This window comes from Lithobates pipiens, unplaced genomic scaffold (genome assembly GCF_037356315.1).
Source record: "Lithobates pipiens isolate NorthernLeopardFrog02 unplaced genomic scaffold, aLitPip1_a1.2 Scaffold_16, whole genome shotgun sequence".
NCBI lineage: Eukaryota > Metazoa > Chordata > Amphibia > Anura > Ranidae > Lithobates > Lithobates pipiens.
Genome location: NW_027507748.1, coordinates 62,272,246 through 62,296,997, shown reverse-complemented (window position 1 = coordinate 62,296,997; position 24,752 = coordinate 62,272,246). Strand labels below are relative to the sequence as shown.

The window sequence follows — 24,752 nt, the reverse complement described above, 5'->3', positions numbered from 1 at the left end:
CAAACAAACTAAGGACTGGTAAGCTGCAATATATTCAGCTTTTGTTTTAGGGTTTAGGTATGCATTATAATGGTCGTCATCTGTAACCATACCCATTGTCTCTGCATTATACAAACCTCTGGGAATGGTCTGGGCTTCCTACCAAAGTGTAATCAAAGGCAAAATTCTAATTTAGGGTTACGTATTGAGTCCACATCCATAAAATGTTTACAACAAGAAACAAATCTATCAAGTAAAATACTGGGATATCTTCAAGATTCCCAATCATGACTGCCCTCCTTATGGATGGATGACAAGCTAAAACATAACCAACCTTATTGTCATTCACCATACCAGGATCCATCAGAGCCCACCCATCCCCAGCAGACACATACAGAAAAAGAGGAAACAAAATGATTGCACAAAATCTTTTTGTGTATATGAAGGCGACAACACTGCTCTGAATTCAGAAGCAGTGCAGCATTGTTGTCACCCGATTGCAGGAAGCTGCAAAAGGTGGCCTGTACTAGCAGAATCAATGGACAAAGGATTATTTCAACTAGACATCAGCACAAGGGACATATCTGACTGACTGTACGTTATTTCACCTGTGCTGGTTTTCTATTTTGGCTGCACTTGTCTTGGTCTTGTGAAGTTCTAAACTGAACTACGAATGGTTGCCACCGTAGTTTAAATGTAAAGACTACACATAAACCTATCACTTTATGTTGACAATAGATTTTAAAATATCCCCTAAAAACAATATATGGGTAATAGAGAATCATTGACATCAATCCATGCCCCCCGATCTACTGTCCCCATTAGAGTCCTATAGAAGCTCCTTTCATTCATTTTAGCACAAATCTTACTAGAAGATTATATGTGCATTTAACTTATTTTATTCATGCAATTTACCTGTAAAAGCCTCCCCTGTGTGTGGACATCTAAAAGTCATGATACTACAGCTGTGGTCCGACATCTTGGATCGATGTTGGCAGTCCCAACAGACTTACATCTGTCACTCAAGTGACATTCTATTGCATTTCCTTTTGCTACTCCCACAGCAGCTATTAAATGGTCACATAGAGTAGTGAAGGGAGAGTGCAGAGGAGCTGGGCCAGCACAGATTATGAATTTGACACTCCCAGAAGAGGAGAGGGCTAGGATATTAAAGGAGAGAGGGGCTGTGCTAGAGAATGGACACCTGCTGGAGTAGTCACATTTTCCAGCAAGATCAAAGACACTGCAGGTGAAAAAAAAAAAAATATTATACACAGAAAAGGATAAACACTGCAAAGTAAGCATTAAAAGTAGTGGATTTTTCTGTGCGTTTAGCTACAATTTTTAAGTTGTAGAAAAAGTTTTCTTAAAGGGCAAGATTTAGCAGATGCCAGTAAGCATTTTGGGTTATGGGAGGAAGCTTACGCCTGTGCAGGAAACCCACAAAAAACATAGAAAGATGAAGTAAATTCCCTGCATATAGAACCCTTGTTGTAAGAAGACACTATACTAGCCTCCCGAATATCAAAATTCTTCACATACAATATTTATGTTGCATATCCACAGAAGAGGTCGCTCTTTACAGAGTACAACAAAAATATCACATCTATTTTTGCCCCATTTTAGCTAACAGTGTAATGCTTCCACCACAATCACACTACTATATGATACACTGCGGAACAAAAGCCTCATATTGCACCTTGAAAAACTTCAAGCAATAGCACAGGATGGAAGGTTTATTTTCGTCTTAAAGCCTCTAGTGCCGCGTACACGCGACCGAACTGTCTGGCGGACTTAGTCTGGCAAACAATCCGCCGGACTTTCTAACGAACAGACTTGGCCACAGACGGACGGACACTCCGAAAGTCCGGCGATTTCTAGCGCGATGGCGTACAGCACATACAACGGGACTAGAAAAAGGAAGTTCAATAGCCAGTAGGCAATAGCTTCCTTCTCGTACTTGCTTCTGAGCATGTGTCATTCTTAGTCCGCCGGACTAGCACACTGACGAATGGATTGCCCGCTGAAAGCCAAGTCCGGCAGACAAATTTTGAGTCAAAACTACTTTCCAAGTCCGCCGGACTTTACAATGAAAGTGTCAGATGGAGCCCACACACGATCGGATTGTCCGGCGTAATCCGACAATTCGGTCGTGTGTACGCGGCATAAGAAGACATGACCCAAACTATTTTGTATAGACAGAGCAAGGGCTAGGCTCTTTATCTGGATTTAAATGCTGTCCATGTTTCCGCCAAGTAGATTTTACCACACTTCTTGTTCCCCCTTACTTGTTTTTATGAGCTCCTTCCCCTCATTTCTTGTTCTAGTGACCAGTGTTCCCCTCATGCCTTGTACTTGTAGATCTGCATTCCCTCATTCTTTGTTCTGGTGACCCACATTTTTGGTTCTTGTAGACCCTTGTTCTTGATCCCCTGTCTCCTCATTTCTTATTCTGGTAACCTGTTATTTACCTAATTTTTGTTCCGGTAACCCCCCCACTTCCCACATATCCTGTTCTGGTGAGTTCCATTCCCCCTCATTTATATTTCTGGTGGCCCCTGTTCCCTCATTTCTTCGTCTAGTGACCACCTTTCTCAGATTTTTTTTGTTCTAGTGACAGATGAGCCCCTCATTTCTGGTTCTGGTGACCCCTGTCCATCTCACTTTTTTCTGGTTCTCCTCATAGCTTGTTCTGGTGGCCCTCGTTCCCCTCATTTCTTTAGGTGGTTCACCACTTTCCTCAATTCTTGTAGTCCCGCTGCCCCCATTTCCATCATTTCTTGTTCTGTTGAACCGCAACCGCGTTCCCCTAATTTCTTGTTCTGGTGACCTGCACTCCCATAATTTCTTGTGACCCTCGTTCCTTTCATTGCATGTTCTGGTGACCCTTGTTCCCTCATATCAAGTTCTTGTAGACCTGCATGCCCCTCATTTCTTGTTCTGGTGACCCACATTCCCTTTGGATACTTATTCTAGTGAACCTCGTTCTCCTCATTCCTTCTAGACCTGCATTTCCCTCATTCCTTGTTCTGGTGACCTGCATTAGCCTCATTTCTGGTTCTGGTGCCCCTCAATCCCTAAAGAACTGGAAAATATTTCCAGGGGGGACAGACAGCAATATGTATCTTCAACAGTTCTTCTGTCAGTGTACTCGATAAACTGTGATCTCCACTTAAAATGAAATAGACTTACCAGAAAGTTACATCCGGAGTAAATTTTGCACTTTGGCAAGTCAGTCCTGTGAAGGGATCACCTGCTTCTCCAGCAGTTAATCACAGTAGCGCACTCGGGATGATAATGTTTACAAAAATGTGGCTGCATGCAAAATTTAAAAACAGAAGAGTCCCCGACAGTGGCGGAACTACCGCCATAGCAACACATGCGGGCGCTATGGGGCCCGCAGTCAAGTGGGGCCCGGTGAGGACAGGCGCCACGGCTCCGCGGGAGATAGCCGGCGGCTCCGCGGGAGGTCCGCGGGTAGTCCGCGGCTCCGCGGGTGGTCCGCGGGCGGCTCCGCGGGTAGTCCGCGGCTCCGCGGGTGGTCCGCGGGCGGCTCCGCGGGTGGTCCGCGGGCGGCTCCGCGGGTAGTCCGCGGCTCCGCGGGTGGTCCACAGGCGGCTCAGTGAGTGAGAGCGGGCGGTCAGAGGATCTGTGGGAGGCGGATGAGAGTGGCCAGTTCGCTGGTGAGAGAGTGGGCTGGCCAATCAGGGAGCTGACAGGCGGGGAGCATAGAGATGACATCATCTCTGGCCGCCCTGCATCCCTGCAGTGCAGTTCCCCCCTCACTGGGCAGGCAGCCAGGAAGCAGAGAGCTGACATTATCTTTCTGCTGTCTGACTGATAATCTGCTGCCTGACTCAGTGACACAGCAGGAAAGTGGCAGAGCAAGTGACAATCCATAATGTGTGGCAGGCGACGTGGCAAGTGACAATCCGTAACGTGTGGCAGGTGACGTGGCAAGTGAAAATCCATGACGTGGCAAATGACAATCCATAATGTGTGGCAGGCGACGTGGCAAGTGACAACCTGGGACGTGGCAAGTGACAATCCATAACGTGTGGCAGGTGACATGGCAAGTGACAACCTGGATGTGGCAAGTGACAATCCATAACATGTGGCAGGTGACGTGGCAAGTGAAAATCCGTGACGTGACAAGTGTCAATCCGTAATGTGTGGCAGGTGACGTGGCAAGTGACAACCCGGGACGTGCAAGTGACAATCCATAATGTATGGCAAGTGACAATCTAGGATGTGGCAAGTGACAATCTGTAATGACGTGGCAAGTGACAATCCGTAATGTGTGGCAGGTAACGTGGCAAGTGACAACCTGGATGTGGCAAGTGACAATCCGTAACATGTGGCAGGGGACGTAGCAAGTGAAAATCCGTGACGTGGCAAGTGACATTCCGTAATGTGTGGCAGGTGATGTGGCAAGTGACAATCCGTAATGTGTGGCAGGTGACGTGGCAAGTGACAACCCGGGACGTGGCAAGTGACAATCTAGGACGTGGCAAGTGACAATCCGTAATGTGTGGCAGGTAACGTGGCAAGTGACAATCCGGGATGTGGCAAGTGGACAATCCACAACATGTGGCAGGTGACATTCTGCAACGTGTGACAAGTGACAATCTGCATCTGGTGGCAGGCGATGTGGCAAGTGGACAATCCGCAACATGTAGCAGGTGATGTGACAAGTGACAATCCTTAATGTGTGGCAAGTGACAATCCAGGACGTGGCAAGTGACAATCCATAATGTGTGGCAAGTGACAATCCAGGACGTGGCAAGTGACAATCCATAATGTGTGGCAAGTGACGTGGCAAGTGACAATCCAGGACGTGGCAAGTGACAATCCATAATGTGTGGCAAGTGATGTGGCAAGTGACAATCCAGGACGTGGCAAGTGACAATCCATAATGTTTAGCAAGTGACGTGGCAAGTGACAATCCAGGACGTGGCAAGTGACAATCCATAATGTGTGGCATAATGTGTGACTTATCTATCTTGGCAAGTGACAATCTGGGATGTGGCAAGTGGACAATCTGCAACATGTGGTAGGTGACATTCCGCAACCTGTGACAAGTTACAATCTGCATCTGGTGGCAGGCGATGATGGCAAGTGACACACTCAGGGATCCCACTGATTTTGCATTATGGTGAGTTGAACTATTTCATTTTATATAACAGAACAGAAATTGGTTAGAAGGCCTGGAGGTCTGCAATGTGTTCCCTTCAGGGGCTGCATACAGTATAGTGCATACTTTGTTGTTCAAAATTAATATAAGCTGTTGCCTGGGTACTGTGCCACATGGGTGTGGTAGTCTGTTGTTGTTCAATGGCATTAGTTCATTTTTTTTTTTTTTTGATGGGGGGGGGGGGGGGGGCCCATACAACATTTTGCTATGGGACCCTGTGATTTCTAGTTACGCCCCTGGTCCCCGATGAAGCTTTATTGAACGAAACACGTTGGGCAATGCCTGTATGAGAGACATCCTTCAAGTTTGATTGCTGAACACTGTGTGACTACTAAGCATTACAACATTGGGATCCACAGATTCTGTACCAATTTTACCCTAATATTTAATAAACTTAAGAACGATCCTTGTGCCATTTCTTGTTAAATATTTTGCATGTAACCACATTTTAGCAAGCAACATTAGACATGAAATATGTTAAATGCAGACATATGTCCACAAGAAGATGGTGACAGGGTCTCTAACATCAGGATGATCCTTAGAGAGATGGAACACACCTTTATAAACCGAGAAACTACATACCATGTAAACTTCCAGTAGTCAGGAGAGCTCTTGCTTTATCAGCCAAATCGCTGTTCAAGGTGTTTCCCAGCAGCAGCACATCTATCGCTTCTTGCTTGGAGCCATCAAAAAAGTTGCTCTGGATCGTTCTGGTTACTGAGCGCGCTCCGTCTTTTAACTTTCCAGTCTGTAAAATTTACAGGTCGTTGTAATTCCACACCTGAACTGCAACCAGATGTCAGATACAAGACAGCAAACCCGTGGGCGTTATGTGGCCCTCGCACCCAGTATTGAAGCCAGAATGTAGTGAAATGGTATTCCACCACCTTCGGCTCGCACCCTCTGCTGATAAAATGGAGTTTGGCACCCCTGTTCTAGATCCTGGCATTGATATTGTGTTCCTTTAACTCCCTACTTATGTTATATTAAAAATTGACATCAGGATTTCTTATAAAGCAGTCACTGATCTAAAAATGCATGTTTGCTCCATGTCAAACCAGAATCAGCCAGGTAACTAGCATCTTCAGAGAGGTGTCAGCAATGGCAGTCTGTATATTGTCTTTACTTTTAAAGCTAGATACCAGTTAAAACAGCTAAATACAGGAAGAAATACATATAAGAAACCCATTTTACCTGCCAAAGGATAGGTATTTCTGGCTATTCAATTCTAACATTTACACAGCTTTGTCAGGGAATGGGACCAGATTTTCTCTGCTACAAATCACTAACAATCAGCAGTCATCCCACCACCCCGACCTCTTCCCCTATCAAAATGTGATCCAAGAAAATGTGAATGCTACTTTTGTTTCTTACAAACATTTATAATAAGCGAGCAAAGCACAAAGATTTTATACACATATTATGAACCCTGTATAGGATTCAATGTGACCATTCCTCTGCAGCTACAAAGGTAATGATGCAATTAGGCGTACAATTAAATTTTCCGGTGATTAAATACTTCCTGGACTAAACAGATCCAGTACATAGATCAGCCATAATAAATGAGAGTGTCAGTCTCCTTATTGTATTAACAGTATGTACCGTATGTATAATGAAGGATAATGTAATGTTAAGATAGAGGATAGCACTTTATTTCCGGGGGGGGGATTGACTTTTTGCTAAACACAATGATATTTTCCAATAATACAAATCCTTACACGGGATATTATACTCGGACATACCACCATGTCTAAAACGCTCTCTTTCATTTACTACAGTAAAATTAAATATTACAATAATGAAAAGCATTAGCCAGAATGTCTGAAACATGGGGAACAGGACCGGTGTATGGGGGAGGGGGCAAACTGGGCAATTTCCCAGGGTCCCCATATTCCTACCCTCTTGAGTCACAGAGGCATTCTAAAATGACAGATTGTAGCAAGGGCTTTTAAACACACCATGTTATATGTACACTTAAGTCAACTATCAGCTTAATGGAGGAAGTGACTGGTGGCTATAAAGCTACCTGTTCACTTCCATAACCTACCGAACCATGCCCTGCCCCTTATGTGATAGCAATAAAGTTAAAGTGCTTTTAAATGCATTAAAAAAATTAATTATATACACACACATTTAATGTGTGTGTAATTTTTATATATATATATATATATATATATATATATATATATATATATATATATATATATATATATATATATATATATATATATATATATATATATATATATATATATATATATATATATATATATATATATATATATATATATATTACACACACATTAAATGTGTGTGTATATAATTAATTTTTTTAATGCATTTAAAAGCACTTTAACTTACATACATACACATATATATTAAACATAATAGACTCACCTGTTCTGTGTAATGATATTGCACAGAGCATCCCTGAACACCTCTTCTGGGGTACCCTGTGAGCAATCTTGGCTCCTCCTCTTGTGTCTGTCCCCATAGCAAGAGGTTGATAGGGGGGCAGACATGCAGGCTTGGTCGTGAGCTGGGCTGTGCGTGTTCATTGATGCACACAGCACAGTTTAGTCCTGCCCCTTGCTCTCTGTTCACAGATATTGACTGACAGGAACAGGAGCTGTAGGCTCCACTGCTTTAAGTGAAACTTGTGAGAGCAGGGAAAGAAAAAAAGAGAATAACTGGAGCCGAGCGCCGTGCCATCAATACAGGACTGAGGCAAATATTTTGGGGGATATGGGGGTGGGGTGGGGGGGACAGACACAGCAAGTGGCAAAATGTTTTACCTTTATAACCACTTTAAGGCTGAACTCCAGGTTTCAATTTACCTTGAATAGTTCAGCTGGCCAGCTTGGCCCAAACGATTTCCTTTATTTATTTTTTATTTATTTATTTCAGGTACTTATATAGCGCCGTCAATTTACGCAGCGCTTTACATATACATTGTACATTCACATCAGTCCCTACCCTCAAGGAGCTTACAATCTAAAGTCCCTAACTCACATTCATACATACTAGGGACAATTTAGACAGGATCCAATTAACCTACCAGCATGTCTTTGGAGTGTGGGAGGAAACCGGAGTACCCGGAGGAAACCTGCACAGGGAGAACATGCAAACTCCAGGCAGGTAGTGTCGTGGTTGGGATTCGAACCAGCGACCCTTCTTACTACAAGTACGTACAGTATAGTATATGTTCAGGCAGCTGTACAGGGACTTCCCATCCTGTTCCTGGAACAAAACTAAGGGGCCAAGCCAGGCTAAGCGCTGCTCAGCCATTGACAGGAGGCTTTGAATTTTATAAGTGAATACAAGGCTTCCCTCTTATTGGCTGAAGTGGAGCTTGTGAGGTCATCAGCTCTCCTCTCCTCTTCAGCCAATCAGAGGAAGCCTTGTAAGGTTTCCCAAGAATGGCTAAGCAGTGTCCATGGCTTCAGCATTGCTCCCCTTACTTCGTGATTAGACGGGAGAAACTGAAGACAGTAGATCCATAGGCTCCTGCTGCTGTCAGTCAAAATACTGTGGGGAGAGACAGGATGTGGCTTACCGACACTGTGTGCATCTATGGACACACAAAGCCCAGCTCAGGACCGCACACATGGGTGCTCCGTTAGCACATGGTTTGCTAAAAGAGGCACTCGAAGGATGAAGGAGCTGACTGTGTCAGTCAGGACTGGCGGAAGAGAAGGAAAGCAACCTTTTTGTGCAATATCAATGCACATAGCAGGCGATTATAACCTAATTTTTTATTTTAACCAAAAACTATTTTTTTTATATATAAATTTTTTTGTATATAACATAATCGGTGTGTGGCTGTTCGTACTTTCCATGGTATGCACAGAGCATGGACAGACTCTTTTCTGGCCAGGCAACCGATCTTCAGGAGACAAAAAGGAAGTCACAAGAAATTTCTCCAAATCTAGAAAAATTCATTGTTCAGGTTTACAATTTTTAAAAGCCGACACAAACCGAAAACATTTCTCACACCACATCCTGGTCATTATAGGGGAGATGACCTGAAACACTCAAGTTACGAGGAAGAAATCCTGATATCTTATGTTTGTTGTCTCAAAGGAAATGGTTAGAAATACTTTGTAATATAAGGAAATACAGGAGCACAAGACATCTTCAGGAACGGAAATGTAGCAGTAATAGATTTTATATATACTCACCATTTCCACAGGAAATCAGACGAGAACCAAGAGAGAGCAGGAGGAAAGCAGGCAACAGGTTAGATGATAGAGGAAGAATTAGGAGTGAACTTTAAACAAAGGATAAAAGAAAATAAAATAAAAAGGAGGATAATTTATAATAACCTCCCAGTTATTTCGGAAGTGGGGGGGGGGGGGGGGGTGCACTAGCATGCAAGGAACATAAAAATTAGACTGACGTGAACAGATATTTACTGGATTATTTGTCCATCCAGCTTCTTTCTCATCTGTATTACTTTGTTATCTGCAATTCCACCTCTGAACTTCTATACCATCCATGTGCAAGAATTACTGTCATGCATAGATACAAGTTCAAAAAGCCCAGAAATATTTTGGGAAACAGAGAAATTATTCACAAAGCCAAGCATGTATGCCTGACTAAATTAATGGAATGTTACAAACACACACACATATACACACTATATTACCAAAAGTATTGGGAATTCTGCCTGCAAATGAACTTTAATGGCACCCCAGTCTTAATGCGTAGGGTTCAATATTGCGCTGGCCCGCCCTTTGCAGCTTTAACTCTTCTGGGAAGGCCGTCCACAAGGTTTAGGAGTGTGTCTATGGGAATGATTGACCATTCTTCCAAAAGCGCATTTGTGAGGTCAGGCACTGATTTTGGAGAAGGTCAGGCCAGTCAAGTTCCTCCACTCCAAGCCCACACATCCATGTCTTTATGGACCTTACTTTGTGCACTGGTCCAAATCATTTGGTGGAGGGGGGATTATGGTGTGGGGTTATTTTTCAGGGGTTGGGCTTGGCCCCTTAGTTCCAAGTGAAGGGAACACTTAAGGCGTCAGCATTCCAAGACATTTTGGGCAATTTCATGCTCCCAACTTTGTGGGAACAGTTTGGGGATGGCCCCTTCCTGTTCCAACATGATTGGGCACCAGTGCACAAAGCAAGGTCCATAAAGACATGGATGAGGGAGTTTAGGGTGGAGGAACTTGACTGGCCTGCACAAAGGCCTTTTGCTCCACATCATTACCTGACCTCACAAATGCACTTCTGGAAGAATGGTCAGACATTCCCATAGACACACTCCTAAACCTTGTGGACAGCCTTCCCAGAAGAGTTGAAGCTGTTATAGCTGCAAAAATTGGGCCAACTCAATATTGAACCCTACGTGCCAAGACTGGGATGCCATTAAAGTTCATGTGTGTGAAAAGGCAGGTGTCCCAATACCTTTGATAATATAAAAAGTAATAAGTGCTAGAACTTTTGACAATGTTCTTGTGGTCTGTGCCTTCCTGTCCTGTGAAAGCTGCACACCTTTATTCTTGTATGGAAGTCACAGGAACAGAGAGCTTGGGGAAAATCCCAGAAATAAAAACCAGAGCAGTATTTTAACTCTTCCCTACTCTGTCCAATCTCCAATACAAAATATTTTGTATGAAATTAGTCCTTAATTCAAGAAGACTCTATCCAAAAATCTAAACAGACTTAGATCTATCCATATTTGGAACCAGTGTAAAATTGCGCACTTTCCAAGACGGAATGCACCGCTCTTGTGTAGATGCACAGGGGTGCCGTTAATTGGTAACGGCACCCCCACGCATTGGCAACTAAATGTTTTTGCATTCGCCAAACCGCATGATGCCCCAGCACCATGTGGTTCAGTGTAGCGTGGCTTTACAAAAGGTTTGGGGGCTTCTTTCCCTACCCGCATTTCTTGAAATAAATAGGCTGCCCAACACGCAGCATACAAAGCTCTGAACCAAACCTTAAAGTAGTTGTAAACTTCAGATACAAAATATGAACAAAGCACATCCCACTATAGTGTTTACTTGTCTCATTTAAGATCACCAAGTGTCACTTTCATCTGCTGCTTCGATGTTCTGCAATCAGCATGAATCACTTGTGACAAGTTTTCCTGACACAGAAAAAAATGGTGGCAGGGGAGGGATTCTCCAGCTGACTGACAGCCTCAGTTCTGTTCTTGTGAGCTGTGTGAAGGTATGTCCATTCCCTTCAATCAGCTCTCAGAGCTCTGCAGTGTCATTTCAGCTCTCCAACCCCCTTTTTCGTTAACTCTCAGGGAAGATTTAAAACTCAGCACTTTGAACAAATGTACAGAACACAAAAGACTGCAGATAAACAGGTACAACTTATGTAGGAGGATTTGTTCAATCTCTATCACCTGAGGCCAGTCACTTAACTGGATATATGCAAGTTTTTACAAACACTTTAATAAAAGTCTTAGGACTCGGGCACAAAGGGCTCTACGCCATAAAGAAAAAAAAAAAAAGTGTGTCCAGGAGTCACAGATTTTGCATACAGCCACCTATGCAAAATAAATTAGAGGGTGTGGCTGAATCCAGGTAAATGCACATTTGATTGGCTGTTTATTATGTACAGTCCTTTGTACCCATGTGAATGAGCCCTGAAATCCAGTAGAAAGTTATAACCTAAAGCAACCTATCAGAATTCATTTTTCACTGATCTGAAAAAATAAATAAATGGTAGCTACACTTAGCTTTCCTGCTTACACTACTTTAGTGAATAAGATTAGCTGTGTTTGCATGGAAACATGGTATTCTAATGCAGCCACACTTTTCTGTTACCGCTTATTTACTAAGTGTGACATGGAAAAACCAACTGGGGATTTATTATTGTCTGCTACACCTGGAACGTTGATCCTTGGCATACAGACACAAGATACGAGAGCAACGGGAACATTCCTGGGCTGTTCTCGGCTGCAGATGACTAAAAAAGGACAATGGCTTCTACAGGATCTGAATGATAAAAAGATTTATAATGTCATCCTGAGCTCCGTACAGAAAGTACAGTCTGGTGTGAATGTCTCATCCTAGACAGTGCTGAGATCAAAGCTTAAAGCTCAACTCCAGGAATTAAAAAGAAAGAATGACCCTTGTAGTAGAGATCCCATGCACTGCAAAGGGCTTAATGCTCATTAGAAAAATGGGGGGGGTTAGATGAAATGACAAAATACTTGCCCCATTTCTTGCTCTACCGGCCACTGGTGCTTTTCTCACTGATGTTCTGGATTGTGGATGGGCCCTTGTGATTCTCGCATACACTTTATTACTAAAAAGTATTGGGACGCCTGTCTTTAAAACACATGAACTTTAATGGCATCCCAGTCTTAGCCCACGTACACACGGTCGGAGATTTTGCCAACCAAATCCGTCTGATTTAGTCCAACGGATTGTGTCCGAAACTGTTGCATACACACGGTCGGGCCAAGTTGGCAAAAAATCCGATCTTTCAGAACGTGATGACGTAATTTCGTTACGATGGGACTACATTCAGGCTAGTAGCCAATAGCTTTGATGTAGGAATTTGATTTGAGCATGCGTGGCACTTGGTCCGATGAAAATGCTCTACACATGATCGGATTAGGTCCGTCCGGCCCAGTTGGTCGGGAAATATTTCCAACATGTTGGAAAATTGGGTCGGACGGAATCAGTCCGATGCATACCACACACAGTCGGATTATCTGACGACACGGTCCAATAAGACTCATTCCAACAGATTCTCCGACCGTGTGTACAAGGGCTAAGACTCCTTTCACACGTGCTGTCCGATCAGGTCTGCCTGTCCGTTTTTCAGACAGACCCGATCAGACCCTTCATTCACTCCTATGGAGCGGCGGATGTCAGTGGTGACATGTCCAATCTCATCCGCCGCTATCCGATCTGATCCAATCCGGTCCACCAAATCCAAATGGATGGTGGTCCCATTTTCCATCCATCTGGCGGATCGGATGAAAATGGACAGGCGGTCTGTTTACATCCAATCTCCCCATAGAGGAGAATGGGACTCTGGCAGGTCAATCTCTGCACAAGTGACGGACTTGTCATCTGCCTGATCAGTGGCGATTAACGGAGTGATCCGCGCTGAGCAAGCAGAGTCAAAAAAAATAAAAATAAGGATCTGCCCCACGTGAAAGGGGCCTTAGTCTGTAGGGTTTAATATTGAGTTGGCCCACACTTTGCAGCTATAACAGCTTCAATTCTTCTGGGAAGGCTGTCCACAAGGTTTAGGTGTGAAAGTCTATGGGAATGTCTGACCATTCTTCCAGAAGCGCATTTGTGAAGTCAGGCACTGCTGTTGGACGAGAAGGCCTGGCTCGCAGTCTCCGCTCCAATTCATCCCGAAGGTGTTCTATCAGGTTGAGGTCAGGACTCTGAAGGCCAGTCAAGTTCCTCCACCTCAAACTCGCTCATCCATGTCTTTATGGACCTTGCTTTGTGCACTGGTGCGCAGTCATGTTGGAACAGGAAGGAGCCATCTCCAAACTGTTCCCACAAATTTGGGAGCATAAAATTGTCCAAAATGTCTTGGTATGCTGATGCCTCAAGCATCTAAGCTAAAAAAAAGTTTTTTCACCTTAATGCATAGAATGCATTAAGGTGAAAAACCATAAGGGTTTACAACCCCTTTAACTGCTGTAAAAATCTGACTGCATTCTTCGCCTATAGCTTGTGGCAAAATATTCAAATATTGACAGTTTGAAGAAAGTCAGCAATGCCCACTGACATCTAGACAAACTACTCTTCATACATGCTCTGTATTTCTCCTGCCACTCTCATCCACAATACTGAGCATTGATTTGTAACTGTTCAGTGCATAGAGCACGGAACGGCACCAAACCTTCCTTCTTTTGACAAGCATATTCACTGCTGGAAAACCAGGATAAGGGAGCATTATGAAAAAAATAGTAAAGACTTTGATAAGCTTCTAAGGCTTAGTTGAGATGGTGCTGGCACCTGCCCTGCATGCAGACAACCTATAGAGATGGATGCAGATGCAACAGCTGCTCGGACATAGCCTCATGGCAAAATGTGACAGCCATGTAGGAGGAGAAGCTGCACAGCTCTGACTGCAAACTATCTGCATTCAGGGACATGCAGCTGCTTCTGCACAGCTGTCAAATTTGGACACGCAGCTTTGTCTGTGCAGCCATTGCATCTGCATCCACCTATACCGGGCGGCCTGTATGCAGCTCAGGAAGAATGCAGGCGCAATAACAAAAAGGCAGCCTGCATGTAGGACAGATGTCAGCTCCTGCCTGAAAGGAACCTTATTTGCGCTCAAGCTACTGGATTGTGTTTTCAGGGTTTCTTTAAGTAGGGTTAACAGGTGAACCATAAAATATGCAGGAAGCAATATTTATTGCTAGAACTTATATCAATCGTAAAAAAATAAAATAAAAAATAAAATAAAAAAAAGGAAAGTACAGTTCAAAATTTCCAGACAATGACCCCCAATTAAAAAAAAAAAAATTTTGACTATACATCCACTTTAATAAAGAGTGGGGGGGCATTAAAACTCCTGCCAGACTTTTTTTTTTTGTTTTTTTTTAAATTATCTGTGTACCAGAAATTTCTCTTTGCTTCCTGTCCCAGAGAAACAGCAGGATATTGGGAATTCCCCACTTAGACAATTGTCACCAGGCCAGGTGTACCCATTAAGAAAAAACAGCCAAACCCTTCCTGCGCTCAGTGGTCTTCAACTGAGGGAAAGGCCAAACCAGAAACACGTGTATACTCGGTCCTATGTCCGGTGGATGCGGCCCTCATCCAGTGTGGAACTACAAAAACAAAGAAGGACAGGTGCAAACCCCTGGAGCATTATTCGAGTAAAAGGATATTTATTAAAATAGATGGAAGCCAATAAAATGCCTACTCACAAAAGTACCAAGGTGTACAGCATGTAAATGGGTATTGGGTATTCCCCTTTATGGGTAAAAGGTGCGTTAACTACATAAAACAAATCCATAGTCATAGTCCATATTGACCAAAATTAATAATTGCTGGAATCAGACGTCACGGGTATGACGAGATCATCACCCAAACACACTGCCCCTTACCCTCAGAAAAACTGTTACAGGCAAAGATATCAACCAGATGACAGCTCCAGCAGCAAGGGGATATGATGAGCAACTCCACCTCAGCATCCGTAATCTCACTAGAAAGATAAGACTCCTCGTCGTGCAGACATCCAAATAAACTATTTATTGAATAAAAATCCAAATGAATGCACGCAGATTCATAGAGAGATAAACTTGCAAATGAGAAACGTCCGGCGTTTCAAACCCACAAAATTGCCCCTGCGTCCCAGAAAACGAATTGCGTCACACGTTTGACTCCTCCCTACACGTTTTGTCATCAATGAAGTCATCCCTTTATGGGACCATGCATGTAAATGGGAGGATAACATGGAGGTAAAACATGCAAGTGCCTCTAAAACCCCATATGGAGCATGCTGAAGCGTTTTGGGGGTGCACTCCCCTTCTTCAGAGCTGGGAAGAACAGTTCTGCTGTAAACCTTGGTACTTTTGTGAGTATGCATTTTATTGGCTACCTTCTATTTTATTAAATATCCTTTCACTCGGGTAATACACCAGGGGTTTGTGCCTTTCCTTTGTTTTTGCAGGTGTACCCATTGTCAGATTTCCCCTTACTTCTTGATCTGGGGACAACTCTAAAATGTAAAATTTCCCTTCACTTTCTCGGAATGTGACCATCTGAATAAAGTACAGCCAACCCAAGGTGCCTGAAGGTACATTTTGTCATCTCGTAGCACTCCCTGGGTACGGCATCCTAAAAAAAAAAAAAAAAAAAAAAAAAAAAAAAAAAACACACCGCTAAAGCATGCCCTGACTGAAAAGGAAAGTGAAGGGCTGGCCCAACCTGTTCCACCTCCATATGTAATAGACATGCCATACACAACATGCAATGGTTGCTCTTAAAAAAAAAAAAAGAAAGAAAAAAAAAAAAAAAAAGGAGAACCTCAGTGAAGACACAAATTAATTAGTATCAGTTATGCTCACATAGTCTTTGTTCTAAAGATGAGCTCGAACTATCCTATGCAATATATAAAGCTGCAGCACCTCCAGTTCCTGGTTACTATGGCTTATCATAGCTGAAATTGGGTGAGACTACTTTAGACTCTGATAACCTAATCTTCAATTAGTGTGCGTTATAGTAAAATTGCAGGATCGTAACTCATGCAGATCATTAGCTTTTCTACTAAAACATAAACAGCTAGGCTTCTTAGTAAAGACTGAATTTTATGTCTGCCTGGGGTTCTCCCAATTTTGTCATTTTGAATTATATCAACAAATCACAGGATAAGCAGATATACATACAGTTAAAGCACAGGGACATACATGGAGAACAGACAGCTGCAGAGGTGCAAATACTGTACATAGAAAAAAGCAAGCACATTCTACATCCACCTCCCACCATAACGGTTCCTCACCTTCGCTTTTCCTTCCAGGGCTCCAGTACCGGCGTAAATTTTACTGATCGAGTCTCCATTGGTAGACCACATTGTACGGAATACCTCCTGAAACCGTGTAACCAGCTGTGGCTTCTCAGCCAGGCCAAAGACTTCCAGCTGCTTTATTAGCATCTACCAGGAGGGAAACAAGGGACATATAAGTGATTGATAATTGACGTGAGCAGCAGATGTCACTAATCGCATCACATATTTCGAGTGGAATGACACTAGAGAGAACCTAAACGGATATGGGAAAGTCCGTATTTTCCAGCAATCTAAAATGAACATAACAAAACAGAAACACGATTTAAAAAAAAAAAAAAAAAAACGCTGGCAGAGAACCTTAGAGGCAGGGAAACACCATACACCATTTTTAGCTTTCAATATTTTATTAAAAAGGTTTTCACAAAGTCAATTCCAATATTAACGCAATATCCGCAATTTAGATTAAATATAAAATAAACCAATGTTATACACGGTTACTGAACTAATACTGAGCGAAAGACATAGCATCTTCCCTCCCATCGGCAAGGAATCATTCCCTCCAAGATAGCGGTCCTCCACATAGCGGAGATATCGAGCTACATAAACGATTCTCAATGAACCACAATCCAATTTGGTAGTTTGAAAAGAGGTCATAAAACAAAATGTCCCAGCATGTCTTTCTATTGTGTGATAACAATGTGATTGGCTGGGGTTCAAACTATGTCCTACATCTCAGGAGGTGCAAATCCTCACAACCAACAGGGAGGGGGCGTTCCAATCCCCCACAACCACCAAATTACGCAGTCCGAAACCCGTAAACACAAATAAAAAAGCAGAAAGGAAAAAGTAGGAAAAAAAGGAGAAGAGGAGAAAAAGGAAGGGAAGAGGAGAGGAAGGGGAAAAGACTCAACGCTCTGGGCCATCCCATTCAGGTGAAAGCCTAGTCAAGTATGGTCTGGGGATGATTAGTCAAGTATCGAATCCACAGGCCCCATACCTTTTCAAACCCCTTAAATTTATCCTATAGAATTGCTGTTAACCGTTCATTAATCATATGCCAGGAAAGCTTATGTTTAAGCTGGTCAAATGGTATTGTAGCCAACTTCCAATTTCTGGCTATAGTAATTTTGACAGAGACAAATATGAAAGTTTCGGGCACTTGGTCAGATTAATTTGAGAAAAAAATAAAATGATAAACTTTGATCCAAAACCCATACGCTATTTTTAAAAGAGAAAATATATTTGTAGCACTGGTACCCTTGTCTACTAAATGTGTATTATCATCTATAATGAAAGTGTATGGACGTTTCTATGGCTTAGTGTTTGGCGCTATCTAGCGGCCCAACACTGATAGTGAACTTGAACAATTTTTGCTTTCACAAAGCACTGAGCTGATTACAGGAAGTGACTGTTATTTACCTTGGAGAGTTGACCTTTTTACCCAGGATGCCAGGTGACCTACCCATGGACACCCTCTCTGACAGTGCATGCTGGGTAGGATATAAAAGGAGCTTGAGCGACCATCTTAGGTCTCTTGGGAACGCATGGTCAACCTGTGAGGATTTGTGAGGAGGCCTCCCAGAGGAAGCGCTCTACAACCATAGAGGTGCGCAACCCCGCTCGATGGTGTGAGTGACGTGACAGTGCCAGAGACACAGTGACAGGATTGGGAAGATCCAGAGACACTCGTTTGAGCATCGGAGGACTGGGTCCACCTGTCGAAACGGAGTGACGGAGCCTGCTGACATAGAAGCAAGCTGCAAACACCGAACTACCATACATAGCTTCCGATCCAGTTGGTGAGCGGGTTCCGGCCCATAGTTTATCAACTTTTGCACCTAGTCAGACTTATATACAGGCCTCGCTGGGATCCATAGTCCTACGGGGGAGGAGTATAGCAACTGACACTAGGCAGGCATAAGGCCTATCTGCTATTGCATCTCAAGCCTTGTATCAGTTACAGAAGCAACACCAGGATCATCTAACTCAACTTTGATTACATTACTTCTTGGATTACAAATTATAATAAATTATCATAGCTAGCAGAAGACAAGAAGACTAAAGACTGAGTACGTTTAATGAGATCTCACAAATCGCTATAAAAGTAGGGGGAGCTCCCGTGTATTTATATTGTTTATAATTGTTTTATCAAAATTCATTGTCCTGTCATTCCATTTTGGGATGATGGCGCAATTACGGTAATCACCTGTTTACCAATATATACAGTAAAATATACTTTGGTTAAGTACCCCGTTGTGTGGAGTATTGTTTTCTCCCAGCAGGTGGAGCCAGTGGATCCTGAGAGGAAAATACAGGTATATTGTGTTATATTATATTGTACTGTATTGTATTGTACCACAGCTGTGTCAAGGGGACTGAGTCAGGTTAGTGGGGTTTATTAGCAGAGTGCAGGCCCAAATAAAACCAGCAGCTCCTTCGGGGGTTAGTGCTGCATTTTTTATATTGTTTTTTTTATATTGTTTTTTGTTAATACATTTTTTCTTACCATCCATATAAAAGTTTTAATTTAATACTGCTTTATACATTTTCTGAAGAGATTTTAGCAAAGGAAGTCTGCTTTTAAGCCGTATCCCTCCGATTAAGAATCTGTGCACAAGCCTACCAGCAGGGGGAGAAGGGATGAGGTCATTTCTTTGACTTGTTTGGATGGGAATATGAGCTTCAGCTGCTATGCTCTGCAAACCATTTTTTTTGTAACCAATGTAAAATCCTTTTCTTTGAGTCTATTGAGGGGAATTCCTGAAGGTTATATTGCCACTTACAGGAGGATTAGACAGTAGCAAAGAAAAAAAAAAAAAAATCTGTAGGCCAGCTCAGGGTATCACCACTCCCACAACCAGCATTTTTCCATTTCATAGGAAGAACAATGTCCATAAACACAGTAGGGTGGGACTCGTGTCCCTTAACGTAACAGAGAAGAGGATTTTACAGCAATTACAAAAAAATCTATCCGCTCTTCCATCCAACGAGGGACACATGAATTCTTGAACATGTGGGATGTCCAAAAGTAGTCCAGCTGGGAGGTGTGCCACACCTCTCGATAGGCCCAACAATATCACATGGCATGCTGCTCAAACAGCTGCCTATAAGGTGCACAACAAAAGATAAAAAAACATGCATGACCCCTTTTTTGCTTAGTAATGCAGAGAAAGACAACCCGCAATATATGTATTGTAGTGCACTGCAGCACATTGTGCTTTACTAAACAGCAGCCTCTCTCAACCTTTTTAACACAGAGGAACCCTTGAATTAACTTTCCGGTCTCAAGGAACTCCTGCAAAGAATTACTACATCTACAACTCTTGATACATTAGTGTGATGGTCAGTGGGAAGAATGCTCCTTACATTTGTGGTCATTGGGAAGAAATCCCCCCTCATAGATAGCTAAAAATATCAATGGTGTCAGTGGGAACTTATTTAAGAGGTGGAAATTGCTCATCTCTCAAGGAACCTCTTGCAACCTCTGGAGAAAACCTAGGTTTCCATGGGGCCTGGTTGTGGAAGAATGCTCCTTACACCCTTATAGATGGCTAAAAAGGATCAATGGTGTCAGTGGGAACTTATCTAAGAGGAAGAAATGGCTCATTGTTCAAGGAACCCCTAGCAACCTCTAGAGGAACCCTAGTTGAGAAACCAAGCTATACGGTATGTTGGAGTAACATTCACAATGGATGGTGAAGAAGAAAGGCAGAATAATACAATGAAAGCAACAAAGTACAGAGGCCCCACAGCAAACTATAGTGCTGGTGTTGCAGTAAGATGGCCATGTGTAAATGTGCATTACTGATTTCCAGACCAGGAAATCCCCATGATGTTGGAAATATTGACTGACCTTGTAAATTCCCTTTCAGAACTCGTACGCTCAAACGAAGCCCTTTAGACTCCATAGGTCCGAGATAGATGGGATGTCCCCTTTGGGCTCAGAAACCATATAGGCTGGAATAAAATCCTTGAAAGCTTTCTGTAGCAAAGACTGGAGCAAAAACACCTTGACTGATGAGCCTAGAAAGGGCGATATAAAGGTCTGCAAGACATGAGCTTAGCAGAGGTGTAATGCCTGCAGATTGCGACTCCTCGGGTGAGAGCTCCTTCTCACTCCAGACAGATTGGACCCAGATTTAGAGAGCGGGCCAGCAGTAGATTATTTAGTAGCAGCAATCAGGTCAGATTTAGACATTGCTGGGGAAGGTGTGGTAGAGCCTCTACGTTCAGGGTGAGAAACCAGCTGGATAATCTGAGAGATAAACCCCTGCATAAAGAAGGAAAAACCTCTGGAAAAACAGGGCAACAAGGCTGACTAATCGAGGACTCCAATGAAGGGGCTGGCACAAACACCTTTATTAATTTTTCTGGGGAAAACCCCCAAATTTGTGATTTTCTTTTACTTTCAATGACAATGTCAAGACAACTAGAGAGGGTGAATCTCACTAATGGGGGCACAGACAGTAATCAACACAAATTGACAAGCATTCTAATCCCTCTGCACTCTATCCAAAGCAAAATATAAATTAATAGAACACAGCAACCAGATTGCCCACAGCAACCAAACCGAAGATGTACAACAAGGTCAAGCATGTGATTAGTTGCCATGGTTAAAAACATTCATTTTATTCAGTGTATACATTTTGCTTGATTATTTTCTCCTTGTTTTTATGAAGGTTTGTTAATAACATTTTTGGTAATCAATAAACCATATATTACACTATTACATTAACTGCTGGGAGTGATGAGCCAGCTGTACAAAGCCTCTGGCTGCTGGAAGGCCATCAGATACTGATCCGTAAGTTTAACATATATTCAATTGGCCAGACTGATTCAATTAGGCTCTTCCTTTAGTTATTTCGCATGCATATAAATTCAGTCTAATAGCGGTAATTCCCCACAGGCCTGTAATTATAGATTGTTCAGTCCCAATTCTCCTGCAAAGGATGAGTCATACCTTATCTATATTGACCGAACATAACACTCTGGGAAAGAGGGTGGGGGGGTGACATTGATCAATAGGCTGCCATCAATGTCATCTGGCATTATATGAGGTTTCCAAGAAAGCTGTATACAGAGCCTCGAAAAAGTATTCATACCCCTTGAAATTTTCCACCTTTTGTCACATTACAGCCAAAAACGTAAATGTATTTAGTTGGGATTTTATGTGATAGACCAACACAATGTGGCACATAATTGTGAAGTGAAAGGAAAATGATAAATGGCTTTCAGATTTGATACCCCTAACTAAAATCGAATGGAACCAATTGCCTAGTAAACAAACCATATCATGAAGGCCAAGGAACACACCAGACAGGTCAGGGATAATGTTGTGGAGACATTTAAAGCAAGGTTAGGTTCTAAAAAATATCCCAAGCTTTGAACATCTCTGCACTGTTCAATCCAGCATCCGAAAATGGAAAGAGTATTGGACATCTGAAAACCTACCAAGACATTGCCGTACACACCTATACTGAGAGACCGGGCAAGGAGAGCATTAATCAGATAAGTAGCCAAGAGGCCCATGGTAACTCTGGAGGAACTGCAGAGATCCACAGCTCAGGTGGGAGAATTTGTCCACAGGACAACTATTAGTCGTGTACTTCACAAATCTGACCTTTATGGAAGAGTGGCAAGAAGAAACCCATTGTTGAAAGAAAGCCATAAGAAGTTCCCTTTGCAAGAAGCCATGTGGGGGACACAGCAAGCATGAGAAAAGGTGCTCTGGTAAGTAGAGGCAAAACTGAACTTTTTCGACTAAAAGCAAAACGCTATGTGTGTCAGAAAACAAACACTGCACATCACCCTGAACACACACCATTCCTACTCTGAAACATGGTGGTAGCAAAATCATGAAAAGCATGGGGGTGCGCTTTTCTTCAGCAGGGACAGGAAAACAGGTCAGATGGTTGATGGGAATGTGACAGTGGGGTCACTTTGGACACAGGGTGAATAAAAGAAACCCCCGATATGGTCTGTGATAGCCATATTCAAGGCTGTATAATACATTGTATACTGTATGTGGGGGTTAAGTGTCATTGTTGTGAGGAATTAAGTTGTTTTGCATTTCTATTGTTCATTTAAGTCTATCCTTGTGTGTGTGTAGTGTAAAGTGCCAGACAGACTGGCTGCTAACCCTTTGTGAAAAGATGTGTATTGGGTGGGATCGTTTGAAGCATAGCAGACGTCTTGGGATGTGTGGGTGGAGCTGGGCTCTTGTTCATGTTAAAGCACGTGCCTGGAATTGTGTATAAAAATACAATGTTGGTTTTTAATAAAAGTCATTCCTACTACAGCAGAGACAGAGTGCGTCTCGTCTTTTTGCCAGAGGGATCGGCTCCTATAGGGAAGGGTCGTTTAACTGTGGATATTGGTACCGATTGGATGTGTGTCTCGGAGAGGGAACATCGCAAATGGCGTTAACCCCCTTTATATTAGGGGAGCCGTTACATTGGTGGCAGCAGCGGGATCTTCCCTCCAGTTACTGGGACACTTCAAACCACCACAGTAAATGACCAGCTATGCAACCTGCAGGAAAGCCGCACTGAAAGACTTACTTGAGAGCCGTGGAGGGACCAGTGGGACAAAGAACAAGGCCACCTTGATCAGGGAACTAACCGAGATGGATCAGAGGGATGGTGATGCAGGACCCCGGTCAGTTGAAGACTTGTTTCAGCAACGAGTTCGACAGCGGGTGGCATTATATGGTGCTAACCCATCAGAGACCGCCATACAGAATGCCATTAGAGACATCCAGCTGCAGGATGAGCGACAGGAGAGAGAACTAGAGCGGCAAAATGAACAGAGAATGGCAGAAATACGGCAATCGGAGACAACACTTAAAGATGCAGCGCCTGTCCGTAAGTTGCCTTTTCGGGCGTTCAAACTATTTAAGGAGGGAGAGGAGGAAATTGAAGCATTCCTGCAGGACTTTGAGAGACTATGCCAGATACATGAAGTACTGCCCCAAGATTGGGTCGTCTTACTGGCAAGTAATTTAACTGGCAGAGCGGCGGATGCGTATCGGGCCCTGGAGGATGAGGACGCTAAAGACTATGATCGGGTAAAAGAAGCTCTGCTAGCCCGATTTGCCATTACACCCGAAGCCAGCCGGATTAAGTTTCGAGAATCTCGGAAACAAACCCACATAACATACGTGGAGTGGGCACATCGTCTGCAGCGAGACCTTAAGGGCTGGATCCAGGGAAGCCACGCTCATACCATAGAAGACATCACCCAACTAGTACTCTTAGAACAGTTCTTTAACCACACCCCTCCGGTACTACGGGATTGGGTACGAGATAAGCAACCACAGACTGTACAGCAAGCGGCTACTTTGGCCGATGAATATCTGGACTCTCGAAGGTCAGGCGGAAGCGAGCGCTATCCACCATCTCGGCCCAGTTTATCAGCCTCTAACACAGCTTCAGCACCAACCCCAGCGGCCACTTATCCTCAGCAGCCCAGGTTCAACGCCCAGGACTATGCACAACCCATCAGGTGTTTCGGATGTAAACAGCTAGGGCACAAAAAGCCAGACTGTCCATTAAATCCAGCCATCCAGTCCCAGTCATGGAGACAACCAGCAAGGGGGAGCCCCCGCACACCCATGCCTGCGGCCCACTGCGTTGAGGGGGAAGAACATTGGGGCGTCCTGCACGAGGCTGATCCAATACAAGCAGCTAACCGGGACAACAGGCAACACCACAGGCAGACGGTCCGGGTTAATGGAACGGTAGCCAATGGCTTACGTGATAGCGGCGCTACCATGACCCTACTACGGAAGAACCTCATCCCAGAGAGCCAACACACCGGAGACACTGTAGCCGTAAGAGTAGCGGGAGGTACCATCTTCCGGCTACCCATGGCCCGTGTTCGCCTGGATTGGGGGGTTGGTTCGGGACACGTGAATGTGGGGGTGATGAAGGACTTGCCTGCGGATGTACTACTGGGGAATGATTTGGCCCCCCTGTTTTCTGCTTACACCCCGATGGGCCCCGATGAAGTCAACCCTGTGACTACCCATGCACAGACACGTACTGCTGGAACCGGCCCGCTTGCTGCAGAGACCCAGGTGAGACTATCCTCCCCGACACGTACCTTAGATCAGGCGC

General features: G+C 43.6%; 1 protein-coding gene across 7 annotated transcripts in view; it reads right to left on the bottom strand.

Annotated features, from left to right (window-relative positions):
- Positions 1-24,752, bottom strand: part of SYNJ1 (synaptojanin 1) — a 173,870-nt gene that overhangs the window by 60,868 nt on the left and 88,250 nt on the right. For 6 of the 7 annotated variants that reach the window (XM_077479975.1, XM_077479978.1, XM_077479979.1 and 3 more), the window contains exons 11-12: positions 16,630-16,782; positions 5,756-5,921 (exon numbers count right to left, since the gene is read on the bottom strand). In XM_077479975.1, the coding sequence (XP_077336101.1) occupies positions 5,756-5,921; positions 16,630-16,782 (319 nt within the window). The remainder of the gene's footprint in view (positions 1-5,755; positions 5,922-16,629; positions 16,783-24,752) is intronic. The other variant, XM_077479976.1, reaches the window with a different exon arrangement.